General features: G+C 47.4%; 1 protein-coding gene across 2 annotated transcripts; it reads right to left on the reverse strand.

The window, feature by feature from the left end:
• LOC117042657 (zinc finger protein 436-like) lies at nucleotides 1-8,604 on the reverse strand. 2 transcript variants are annotated; one of them, XM_033142241.1, is made up of 6 exons: nucleotides 7,772-8,603; nucleotides 6,426-6,549; nucleotides 5,692-5,774; nucleotides 4,853-4,979; nucleotides 3,780-3,860; nucleotides 1-1,405 (listed from the first exon to the last, which is right to left on the reverse strand). In XM_033142241.1, exons 1-6 carry the CDS (start codon nucleotides 8,435-8,437, stop codon nucleotides 201-203), a joined length of 2,286 nt encoding a protein of 761 aa, XP_032998132.1. In that variant the 5' UTR covers nucleotides 8,438-8,603; the 3' UTR covers nucleotides 1-200. The 2 variants fall into 2 exon arrangements, with proteins under 2 accessions (XP_032998132.1, XP_032998134.1); XM_033142243.1 differs by lacking the exon at nucleotides 3,780-3,860 and having other exon boundaries at nucleotides 7,772-8,604.
• Nucleotides 8,605-12,902: the final 4,298 nt, after the last annotated feature.

Consider the following 12,902-nt stretch of genomic DNA (forward strand, 5'->3'; position numbering starts at 1 on the left):
ATTTCTATTATTAATCAATTATTACTTTAACCTTCCTGCTGAATCAATTTACTTGTTTCAGCCTATTTTTCCTAGGTTTCTCTGTTGTCATCCGCCTATGTCTCGTGACATAGATAAGGTGTGGTTTCTCCACCAGGAATCAGGATGCAACCAACACTTCTCCCTCTTTTTTCTGTGGAATGTGGCACTTTTCAAGAATATTAGCTGGACGTATTCCCTAAATGAATTAACTGGTGTCTGATGAATGCCTTCTTCTGAATGAAGCTTTTCCCACAATCAGGACATTCATAAGGCTTCTCCTCTGCATGGGTCCTTTGGTGTTTGATCAGCGTATCTCGCCGAGAAAAGTTCTTCCTGCACTCAGGGCATTCGTGAGGCTTCTCTCCTGTGTGGATCTTCTGATGGTCAATCAACCGACAAGGATGATGGAAACTTTTCCCACACTCGGGGCATTCATAAGGCTTCTCCCCTGTGTGAGTTCTCTGGTGCTTGATCAGTGTATCCCGCCGAGAGAAGTTTTTTCCACACTCGGGACATTCGTGTGGTTTCTCCCCTGTGTGCGTCTTCTGATGTTCAATTAAGTTGCACGGATGGTTGAAGTTTCTCCCACAATCGGGGCACTCGTACGGCTTCTCCCCTGTGTGGGTCCTCCGGTGATTGAGCAATGTATCTCTCCGGGAAAAGCTTTTCCCGCAGTCCGGGCATTCATGGGGCTTCTCTCCCGTGTGGATCTTCTGGTGCCTCTTCAAATGGAGTTGCCAACGGAAGCCTTTCCCGCACTGGGAGCACTGATACGGCCTCTCTCCAGTGTGGATTCGCAGGTGACTCACCAAATTGGTCCTCTGGCTGAAGCTTTTCCCACAGTGGGAGCACTTGTGCGGTTTCTCTTCGGTGTGGATCCTCCGATGCCGCATCAGCGTTGCTCTGTAACTGAACCTCTTCCTGCACTCAGGACACTCGTATGGTTTCTCTTCTAGGAGGCTGCTCTGATGGCGCACCCAGATCTCTCGCTGGGGAAAGGGCTTCTCGCCCTCAGACCATTCACACAGTTCCTCTCCCATGCGCATCCTCTGGTGTTCAGCCAGGGCGGATCCTTGCTTGAAGCTCTCCCCACGCATGGGGCATTCGTAAGGACCTTCTTCTGCATTCAGCGTACCCAGACCCAAACCGTGCTGGTTGTTCCTCCCATGATTTAAGGAGAAGGGCTTTTCCACTCCAAACTGTGTTGTGTCTTCGCTAACGGGAACTTCTGGGAGATTGCTGTATTCCTTTGTTTCCTGGTGTCCTTTGGACTCGTGCTTTTGCTCTGCAATCTCAGCTAAAAAAGGAACGTTCCCCTGGGACATTCCCTCTGGCACGGCTTCCCCTGGGTGGGAATTCTCCATCTTGATCTCTCTCCTTTTACCTGCAAAAAACATTTTTTAAAAAAATTATTGAAACCAGATGCCCGAGGGAAACCCATAAGCAGGATCTGAGCAGAGGAGCCCTCTCCCCTTCTAGAGTCTCCAGCAACCGGTATTCAGAAATGGTATTCTGTTAAAGCCCTCCATTAATTATTAATTAATAATTATGGTCAAGATAGTACCAAGCAGTCATATCTTGGGAAGGAGCCCCATAACTCGGGTGCCACCATGTAAAATGCTCTGTCTCCAGTGGCAAAGCACATGCATTGCATGCAGAAGGTCTCATCCCATAGGACTACTGGTCCACTGAGGTCAGTATGTCTTCCACTGACTGGCAGTGGCTCTGCAGGGTCTTCAGGCAAGGGCATTGTTTGCCATACCTGCAGAAGAAGGAGAGAAGAAGAGTTTGGATTTGATATCCCGCTTTATCACTACCCTAAGGAGTCTCAAAGCGGCTAACATTCTCCTTTCCCTTCCTCCCCCCACAACAAACACTCTGTGAGGTGAGTGGGGCTGAGAGACTTCAGAGAAGTGTGACTAGCCCAAGGTCACCCAGCAGCTGCATGTGGAGGAGCGGAGACACGAACCCGGTTCCCCAGATTACGAGTCTACCACTCTTAACCACTACGCCACACTGGCTCTCAAGGTGTACTGGACAGGGATGATGGGAGTTGCAGTCTTAAATGGACAGAGGGCACCAGGTGGGCAAGGCTGGAAGGGGCTGTTTCTATCTCAAGTTCTTTGCCAGCCAGGCTAAAAATGGATTAAGTTAAAATTAGCAAGCAGACTTTTAGGAGTTTTCTTCACGGAATCAAGTCAAGGAGACTAAATCAGAACTCCTATGGATTTAGAGCAGCAGATTTTTTCCCCCCAATTCAAAAATATCAAGGATGACTATGAATGAAAATGGTACCACAACGTACTAGGTGTTTGTGTGTGTAAAAAGCTTCTTTACAACTTCTGCCAACTGTGATCAGAAACAAGCAAATGTCCCAGATGTTGGATCCACAGTCCCTGCTACCCTTTAACAAAAAATTAAGGGAGACCTGTTATTATCTGAATCACCTTAGCACTCACCCCTTAAACAGAACAGGACATCAAGTCCTTCACGGCTTCTTCATTGGTAAGCGACATGTGACTGATCATTAAAGCTCTACTTATCCAGAGTCCACAGGGACAGTCGCTGCTCTTTTAATTAAACATTGATTTAACATGCCCCATACTTTTCTTCTTTTTTGCAGAGAGAGGCAATACTAAGGATGAGCCCTAAACCCCTCCTAGCCTAAGGACTCCCAATTAATCTCACATCTTCACAACCCCCTGAAGACTCGGCCAAGTGAGCAAACATGACAGTTTGTTCCACAAATAATTTTTTTTTTTGGGGGGGGGGTTGAACTTCTGCATTATCAGGAAACTTAACTGATCCACACTGAACAATTACAGTTAACAGGATCCTGATTATCACTGTCTATTCCCGCCACATATTCCTGAAGGGAGTCTCTCTAACTTTGGGTTAGGTAAAAAGGTAAAGGGGCCCCTGACCATTAGGTCCAGTCGTGTCCGACTCTGGGGTTGCGGCGCTCATCTCGCTCTATAGGCCGAAGGAGCCAGCGTTTGTCCACAGACAGCTTCCGGGTCATGTGGCCAGCATGACAAAGCCGCTTCTGGCGAACCAGAGCAGCGCACAGAAACACCGTTTACCTTCCCGTCGGAGCGGTACCTATTTATCTACTTGCACTTTGACATGCTTTCGAACTGCTAGGTGGGCAGGTGCAGGGACCGAGCAACGGGAGCTCACCCCGCCATTGCGGGGATTCGAACCGCCGACCTTCTGATCAGCAAGCCCTAGACTCTGTGGTTTAACCTACAGCGCCACCTGGGTCCCTATAACTTTGGGTTATAAGTATAAGTTATAAGTATGCAAAAAGAGCTCTGCTGGAGCAGGCCAAAGGCCCACAGAGTCCAACTTCCTGTTCTCCCGGGGGCCAACAAGACCCTCCCCACTAATAATTCTCAGCAATGGGCATTCAGAGACATCTCCGCTCTCCCAAGAAGGTGGAAAACAGGGTCATCCTCCATGAACTTGTCCTAAGGCCAGCCAAATTTGTGGCCAAAACTACCTTCTGTGGCAGCAGATCCCACTGTTGAACAATGCAGCGTGTGAAGAAGTTCTTTCTCATGTCAGTCCTGACTCTTTAAATATATTTTTCAGCCTGGTGGTTGGAGGGGGAGCAGTCAGGGCAGACATCGGCCGTGGCCCTTGCCATATAGCACAGTGGCCCCCGGCAGCTACCGAAGAATGTCAGGTGGCAGCAGCACCCAGAGCTCTTCTCAAACTTCAAGCATCACCCAGCAGATTTCACCAGCTTCCTTTACCTGGTTCTGGTTCCTGCAAGAACATCTTTTCCCCTTTTTCCGACTGGAAGGAAATATCCAGTTTGGGAATCAGAAGCCCCTCTGGGGATCGGAGGGGAGAGAGAGAGAGCGAGAGAGAGAAACAGAATGATTATTATTTTCAGAATCTGGATCCAAATAATATTCCTGGAATTTAGACTTTGTGGACAATGAACACATTCCTTTTTGACATTTTCATCCCCCTTCTTAATAAAAAAAACAAAACAAGCAAGAGATAAATATGAAAAGAACAACAGAAAATTAAACAGTTATATACTGCTGTGCTATAACTCGTATTTATTTCTCAGCTGATTGACATGCAGAACGGGGCTTATGAAGTAGGGATATTTATTTGGGTTTGTGGTTTTCAATGGGTATAGACTTATGGACTAAGTTGTTGCATTTTTATCTCCTTATATAAGAACTAAAAAGAAAAATAATCTGTTTTTCAGAAACAGTATCCCAGCAGAGTGCATTCATTTGTTTAGTACACACAGATGTACTGCGTGGATCCATACATTCACCCAAAGGACACATTTTTATTGTTTATGGGACACAACCTGGCCAAAATTAAGCATCTTTTAAATCTCACTAATTTCAAATGGAAGAAACCTAAGCAGCAATCCCAACCTATGATTATTGGGCGGCAAGACTCACTGCACACACAAGCCTTGCCTCTGAGTAAACATGCTTGAATCATATCCGATGGGCCCTGGTAGAGTTGAGTATGAAAAGAAAGTGCTGCAGTTTCCCCAGTGGGGATGACTCCTTGGAAATACGCTTAGGATTGCAGCCTGAAATGTTTGTGGGGTTTGCTGCAATCCTCACCCCACTTACTTGGGAGTAAGCCCCCCCCCCCGGACTTACTTCTGAGTAGACATAGTTAGGGGTGAAGCCCTAGGCCAGCTGTGGGGAACCTTCGATCCTCAGATGTTGCTGAACTACAAATCCCATCATCCTTGGCCATTGGGCACGCTTGCTGGGGCTGATGGGAGATGTGGCTCATCCCCAGCTGGAGGACCAGAGATTCCCTCCTCTGAAACGCTATTCCTTACCCAGAGAGCCCACAATGCCGCAGTTCTCCTCTTTGACTTGCCAGAACATCGTCCTCTGGCCTGGCTGTGTCAGGGATGCCTCCTCCTTGCCAAAAGGCCCCTCCTTCTTCTTGGTGCTCGCTGGGCCCTGAAACAGCCAAATGTCCCCCACTCAGGTTCTGCTGCCTCGGAAAACGCCATTTAAAGATCAACACCCAAGATCCCACACACACTCATACTCCCGATTTCGCAATGCCAAGCCCTGTAAAATCGCAGCCCCCAGTGCCATCCCTAAGCAGCTACTGAGAGACAGTGTGGTATAGTGGTTAGAGTTAGAGTGTGGGACAAGGACCTGGGAGGCCAGGGTTCAAATCCCCACTCGGGCATGAAGCTCATTGGTGACCTTGAGCCAGTCACAGGCTCTCAGCCTAGCCCACCTCACAGGGTGGTTGTTCTGGGGATTATAAGGGGAAGGGGAGAACCTTGAGCTCCTTGGCGTAAAGGTGGGATATAAAGAACTCCATTGTGAGCCCAATTTTATGGAACTCCCTTCCAGGTTTCGGTCAGACAGGCCCTTCTCCCTGTTGAACTTACTGAAGACATCATCACCATCATTCTAGCAGGCTTATTTTATATTTTCCACTCTTTTTCATTGTATGGAATACTTTGCGCACTGCTTAGAGACAATGGCAATCAAGCTGTATAGAAATGGTTGAGACAAACAGGGCTGGGATGTTGCTCAGTGATGCAGCAAATGCACTCTGCATGTGCTCAGGTGCGCTCTGATCCTTAGCTTGTTGATACATTCGCCCTGCTCAAAGGAACACCTCAGCCTGCCGCTAAGCAATATGTCCACTTACCTCAGTCAGCCCAGCTTCGGCCATTTCCAGTCCCTCAGGAGGAAGCAAGGAACAGGGGTGACTTGGGAGCGTCCTTCCGTTGGCTGTGTGAGGGACAGAAGAGAGGAAGACGACTGGCTCAGGGACAGGGCAAATGCATTGCATGAAGATCCCACTCTTCATCCCTGGGACCTCCAGTTAAAAAGCAGCCAGGTAGGTAGCAGATGATGGCAACAGTCCTCAGCTGCAAGACCCCCTGAGAGATGCCACCAGTCAAGACTGGGTGTTGGCCAGGTCCTTTGCGGACTTATTTTCTGGCTTCTGGAGTGCTTCAAGCAGGAGCAGATACACATATTGGGTGGTATTCAATTAAGCATACGCCAACTCGAGGTTTAGGACTAGCACAATGAGAGTTTGTCCCCCTTCCTCCCCTTCCTGGACAACCAGATCTGCTAGGGAAGGTCAAGGGGAAACCCCAGAACAGATTTGGGGAGAGGAGAGGGGGAGAACTTCTCGCCACACAAGGAAGGCTCTTCAGAGTCTCAGGAAAACAGGTTGTCCATCCCATTCAAGTACCAAGTTGACAGAAGCAACGCACAGAGGGAGGTGTTCTGAGTGTCTGATCTGCAGTTAAGACATTCCCTCACCCTGGAGAATCCGCCAAAATCTTGAACCTGCTTACGGGTCCTCTGGAAGACCTCCTCCCAATGGCTGCTGGAGTTTTACCTGGTAAACATTTAAAAATAAAGCCTTACCCTGCAAAATCATGTCCCCGTCGCATTTCAGTGCTGTGGTATCCATGTAGCTTTGTCTCTGGGAGTTGGCTGGCGAAGCCTCACCTGTCTCAAGGGGCCTGGTGGCTGTCCCCTGAGACGGCATCTGAAACACAGGGAGCAAGTCAACGTTGCCCTAAGCCAAAGTCCCTCAGCCACATCCTAGTTCCCCTACCTAGCAGAATGGCTTGTGCAAAAGATGGCGCAGAAAGTTGACATGCTTGTGGGGGCAAACGACTGCCAATTTTGATCACCTTGCTTGCCAGATTTCCATGGGCTGCCAGTCAGCTCCTGGACCAAGCTCAAGGTCCCATATACCCCAAGACCAGGTGACTTGAGAGAGGGGCTTATGCCTTATACACCACTAGATCCCTGCAGTGTGTGGGAGTGTCTCTTCTGCACATCCCCAAGATCTCAGAAGCCCTTTTGCACAATGACTCTGAGCAGGGCCTTGAGAGTGGCTGCCCCTCTTCTCTGGAATATTGTTCCTGTCAAGATGTGAAAGGCGCCCACACTCTCTGCACTTTCTGGAGACATTTTTGCTCCAGCAGGCTGGATAAATAGCTTTTTACCACAAGGGTCCACTTGGTGTGCTTTTTAATGTATTTGCTGTTCTTGTGATTTAAAACTGTTTTCAACTGCTTGTGAATTGCCTTGAAACAGTGGTTTAGTGAGGCAATTAATAAATCAATGGTAATAATAACGATGGTTGCCTTGGCAGATTCCTGCAGCCCACATGCTTCCAGTGGCTCCCAAACTGTTGGGGGGCCATCGCCCCTTTCGGTTCTATAAACGCAACTCCTGCGCCCCCTACCCTACCCTACCCTATAAAAAGCATTATTCAGAACAGCGGTTTGCACAGCCCACTATGGAAGGTAACAGCATAATAAAATTCAAAACATTCATGATTAATTGCACATTTATTCAGCATCCAATTGAAACTATTTGTTTAATGAGTGCAACAAAACTGATGAATTAGTTCCAGTGATGCCAGCTTTTCCAAGTCTGGTAGTCATTTCCATCACCAGCTCCCCCTGCCTCTTAGCGTGCCCCCCCCATGTAATTCCCCCTTCCCTTTGCCAGGGGGCAATACTGCCCACTTTGGGAAGCACTGTTTTAAACACTAGCATGAGCACCTTAAATTGAGCGCAGAAACAACTTGGCAGCCAATGCAGCTGTTTTAGGGGTTCTAGGAGTATCAGCGGCAACCCTACCCAGGGATCTAGCTGCTAGTCCTCTCCAAGGGCAGCCCCACGCACAGCACATGGCAACAACCCAATCTGGAAGTCCCTGGAGCAATTGGCTCCCCCTGCATTAAGTGCTCTGACCTGCCACTTCCACGTCTCAGCTTTCCGACGGCTGGTCAGGAAATCCTCCGCCATGGCCACGGCTTGGGCGCAGCTCTCTGGCCCCTCTTCCCTGACCCAGCTTTGCAGCTCGTGAGGAAGGATGGCCAAGAACTGCTCCAGGATCAGCAGGTCCACAATCTGCTCCTTGGTGCGTCTCTTTGGCTTCAGCCACCGGTGGCACAGCTCCCGCAGCTGCCTATAAACCCTCTGCGGGTCTCCGGCCTTCTGGTAGCAGAACTGCCTGAAGTCCCGGCGCTGCGTCTCCATCCTCGCAGCATCCTCCCGCAAGACAGCGGCCTTCACTTTCCTATAATCCTCCCTGTCAGCGGCTTCCAGTCTACCCAAAGCCTGTTCAGCAGAGCTGCTCAGCGCAGGCCGGAGCCGGCCCACCCATTCTCCTCTGGGCCATTGGCAGGCTTCGGCGATTTCCTCAAAAGAGGAGAGGAAAGCTCGGACGTTGTCCTGCTGTGTGTCTTCCAGAGGAACTGGGTTCCCCCACGCCCTCAAGAACTCCTCAGTACGGTGTAACCCCTTCCACGCTTCTTCGCCTGACCACTCCGGATTCCCCTTCATGCCTTCGGGTAGGTCCCCTCCTGCTTCCGGTCTCCCTTCTAGTTCCGGACTTGCAGGGTTTGGTTGCTCCATTTTCAGCTCCAGAGCAAGCAGAGGTGACCACCCAAGTGGGAGCGATCCCTGGTCTAAGCCAATTGACTTGACCCTCTGGTTAAGTAGACAGGATGGGCCTGGCTTGGGGATCACAGGTAGCTGTGTCCTCAGGGGCCAGTCACAGCCCTGGGTGCCCCGGTTTGCACGATAGGGAAGCTCTTCCTACACGAAAAAAGAAAAGTTACACATACACAACTGCACATTGCTACATGGCAATCTTATTTATTTATATTATATGGCGAGGAATGCTTGGATTCGAGATGAGTTAAGGAAGTTCAAAGAACGTTTGTGTCCCCCTCATATCTCCAGCATTAATGTTATCAAAGCTAATAATGACAACCCACATCTCATACCCCTTTTTAAATGTTTTTTGGGGGAGGGGAGGGGAGAGGAGAGGGGAGGTATTGGTTTGGGGGGGGTTTCTAATTTTTAATCGTTTCTTTCGTGCTATTGTATTGTATTTTTATGTTGTGAACCGCTCCAAGATCTGCAGATGAAGCGAACTATGGACAAAGACTCCATGGACAAAGACAACAGGCATACAAAGACAACAGGGAACTATACAAATATAATAACAATAACAATAACAATAACAATAATAATAGCAAAAGTAGTAAAAAGTAAAAAATAATAGCAGCAGCAGCTTGGATTCCCAAAGCCATAGCTGTCAACTTTTCCTTTTTTAAAAAAGGAAATTCCCTTATTCCGAATAGGATTCCTCACAAGAAAAGGGAAAAGTTGACAGCTATGTCCCAAACAGAGGCGGACGTTGGCCCTTCAAATTTCAGACTCCATATGAGGCAGCTACCCACGTTCCCATAAAACGCGTGTCTTGCTCAGATCTGCCTGGAAGCGACACTTCTCCGATCTTTCGGGATGTTGTTCCTTTTAAGGTCACAGATTATCTGCCCTCCTTCCAAGGAAGGGGCCTGGACACACACACCCCTCACTGGTTGGGTGTGTGTGTGTGTCGTGGTGGGATAATACAGCTCTTCGCCACTCACCCTCCTCTGGCGTCTCCATTTCCTGGATCTCCATCTTCCTTTTGCACAAAGACCTTTTTCGGGAGGAAAAATATATATCGTATTTTTAAAAAACAGACAGACTTACCTCTCCCGCAGCCATTCAAAAGCAAAAAAATCCCTGCAAGGGAAGAAGAGGAAGTGGTCTTTTTTGGGGGGGCGGGGAATCCCCAATGACGCCCCTGCCCACTTCTCACGTTTCTGCATTGCTCCCTGGAAGCCCAGATTTTAACCCTTTCGAGTGTTTCAGGAAAAACAAACCCCCCGGAAACAGCGGCCGCGCGAAGGGAGCAACGAAGGGTCCTGCCAGCAGGCTCTGCATTTCTCCCTCTACTCTGCCACCCTCTTCCCACAATTTTTCCGGACACGAAGAGAAAAAAAAGTGATGGAGGAAACGTCCCCATCCTCCGGCTTAATTTATTTGTGTCAAAGTCTGCTGCAAAAGGCACAGGAGCAGAAGCAGGGGTGGAAGTTGGCAAACCTCTAGCGCCATGTTTACCAGGGTGGTGTCTTTTTCTGGTGGGTTTTATCTGTCTTTTTTAAAAAGCGTTTTTCTTGTGTGTTTTTTTTTAAAGGTGCCGTTTGAGTCAAGCGCTGCAAAGGGCACAGGAGCAGAGGGGGAAGTTGGCAACTCCTAGCGTCATGTTTGCTACAGAGAAAGCAGATTAGAGACTGTCCTTGGTAGGGACAGAACTGCTCCTGCTTTGGTTTGGTTTTTAATTGACTTGGAAGGTTTTAAAATTAAGGTCGGGATGTTAAGTAGTTAAAACTATTACTGCCCCCCCCAAAAAAACACACACCACTTAACACCAGCAAAAAAAAAAAAAAAAACATAAAAAAATTCTTTCCAGTAGCACCTTAGAGACCAACTAAGTTTGTTCTTGGTATGAGCTTTCGTGTGCATGCACACTTCTTCAGATACAAACATCTTCTTCAAAAACAACAACATCAGTAATCCAAGGTCAGCTGATGTACTATTCTTTTAAAATAAAAATGGTTGAAAGCAATTTTAAAACCGACAAATTCATTTTTATTGATTTAGTTTGTGAGTTCATTACCAACAAATATTCTCCAGCTGACAAACACAGTGAAACGGACAAAATCAAGACCTAGCCTTGCAATAATGCAGTAATAAAATCTAGTGATAAAATCCAACATAGACTGGCACGGATAAAAGCCCCAGCTAACAACACTCATCTGCAATAAAAATAAAAAATAAAAGTGGCTGCAGCGCCCGCTGCGGCTGTAGAGACTGATGCAGGAGAGACATGTTTCGTTGCAGCTGGGGCAAATCTGCAAGCTGCGCATATTCTGTCATCTTAAATTGCCATTCTTCTTTAGTTCGGACATCACTCGTTTTCCATTTTTGGGCTAACAAAACACGGGCCACAGTAGTAGCATACATAAATAACCTTTTTTGACACCTGGGAATTTCATTCTGAATTAGCCCCAACAGAAAGGACTCTGTTATTTATTTTTATTTTGAAAAGTACTTTTAAACATTTTTTTCAATTCATTATAGATTATTTCCCAATACATTTTTTTTAGAAGGAGCATTTAAAAAATCAAAACAAGTTATATATTTTCTCTTTGTTACAGGATACACAGGGAAGGCAATTATCTGTCACTTTAGCACCATAGAATCTGCTCCTCCTTGACTTCCAACACTACCTTTGTTAAGGTTATGTATATACCATACATTTAAATCAGGACACCCCTCCCCCTGAATCCTGGGAACTGTAGTTTTTAATATACAGTCATACCTCAGAAGACGAACGGAATCTGTTCTGGAAGTCCATTCGACTTCTGAAACGTTTGAAAACCAAGGCGCAGCTTCTGATTGGTTTCCAATTGTGCAGGCACCCTGGAAACAATAGCAAAAGCCACGCCAGATGTTCGGCTTGAAAACCGGAACACTCACTTCTAGTTTTCAATTGTTTGGGGGCCGGAATGTTTGACTCCCAAGACATTCGTGTGTGTATATATAGTTTTATAAGGCTGCTGGGAATTGTAGCTCAGAAGAATGAACTATAGTTCTCAGGATTCTTTTTTTGGAGGGATGTTTTAAATGTATGCTGTTGTTCTACCCGGACACTGAGGTCCAGCACCGAGGGCCTTCTGGCGGTTCCCTCGCTGCGAGAAGCCAAGTTACAGGGAACCAGGCAGAGGGCCTTCTCGGTAGTGGCACCCGCCCTGTGGAACGTCCTCCCACCAGATGTCAAAGAGAAAAACAACTACCAGACTTTTAGAAGACATCTGAAAGCAGCCCTGTTTAGGGAAGCTTTTAATGTTTGATGGATTACTGTATTTTAATATTTTGTTGGAAGCCGCCCAGAGTGGCTGGGGAAGCCCAGCCAGATGGGCGGGGTATAAATGAATTATTATTATTATTATTATTATTATTATTATTATTATTATTAGTATCATCACAGTATGTATCTTGTAATTCAAAAAACAAAGCAAGTCCCTCTCTCTTCCCACCCTCAGCCAGGCTCAACCCATCAACAAGGGGAGGAGCATACAGTCACATGGGCAGGAAAGCAGATGTTACTTAGCTCCTGTGCTTGTACAGTGTGGAAATAAAGCACGTGAAGGCTGTCTCCCTCCGCACAAACCTGATGCCAATCTACCCAGCATGCTGAGAGGAAGGTGACTGACTTGTGGCAAGGCAAGGGTGAGTTCGTATTGCGACAACTTGCTATAGCTTCGATACAGAACCCCATTTTTTAGAGTTTGGGCAAATGGCATCATGACTTAATAAGCCGGGATGTGAAGGAAACATTTGTGTGCAGACACAGGCCCTTCAAGCAAGCAAGCAAGCCAAGTGGGGAGTCTTCACCAGGTTCCCGTTTTCATCCGTAGCAGGAAGCTGTGGTTAAAATGGCTCCGCAGAAGTTAAAAAGAAATAACAAGACTTCAGTTAAAAACCACTAGTATACTCTCACACACACACACGTGTGTGGCACAGCCATGGAGGAAAACGAAGATCTAAATAATCATGTGATGGCTTTGTTGGTAGAGCATCTCAGGGTCGTGGGTTCGAGCCCCACCCGGGGCAAAAGATTTCTGCATTGCAAGGGGTTGGACTAAATGACCCCCAGGGTCCCTTCCAACTCTACAATTCCAGGATTCTTTGAAGCAATACTTGTCTCAGGGCCTGAGGACACATCCACACCATACATTTAAAGCACTGTGATACCATTATAACAGCCATATAAGAATCCTGAGAACTGTCATTTGTTATGAGTGCTGGGGGTTGTTAGGAGACCTCTGTTCCCTCTCTCCAAGCTACAGTTCCCAAAGTGGTTTGACAATCAATCCCTCTGAGAATTGTAGCTCTGGGAGGAGTCTCCTAACATCTCTCAGGGATATATGACAGTCAAACCTTGGCTCCCGAACGGCTCCATTTTCAAACGATTCGG

This window comes from Lacerta agilis, chromosome 2 (genome assembly GCF_009819535.1).
Source record: "Lacerta agilis isolate rLacAgi1 chromosome 2, rLacAgi1.pri, whole genome shotgun sequence".
In the NCBI taxonomy this organism is placed as follows: Eukaryota; Metazoa; Chordata; class Lepidosauria; order Squamata; family Lacertidae; genus Lacerta; species Lacerta agilis.

Bases quoted from the DNA above. Each gene is read 5' to 3' on its own strand.
- LOC117042657 (XM_033142241.1), bottom strand. From the start codon at position 8,437: ATGGAGCAACCAAACCCTGCAAGTCCGGAACTAGAAGGGAGACCGGAA. The intron at 6,550-7,771 runs GTCAGAGCACTT...CCTGTGTTTCAG, and splicing joins CTGAGACGTGGAAGTGGCAG to ATGCCGTCTCAGGGGACAGC. The intron at 5,775-6,425 runs GTAAGGCTTTAT...TCCCTCACACAG, and splicing joins CGGGGACATGATTTTGCAGG to CCAACGGAAGGACGCTCCCA.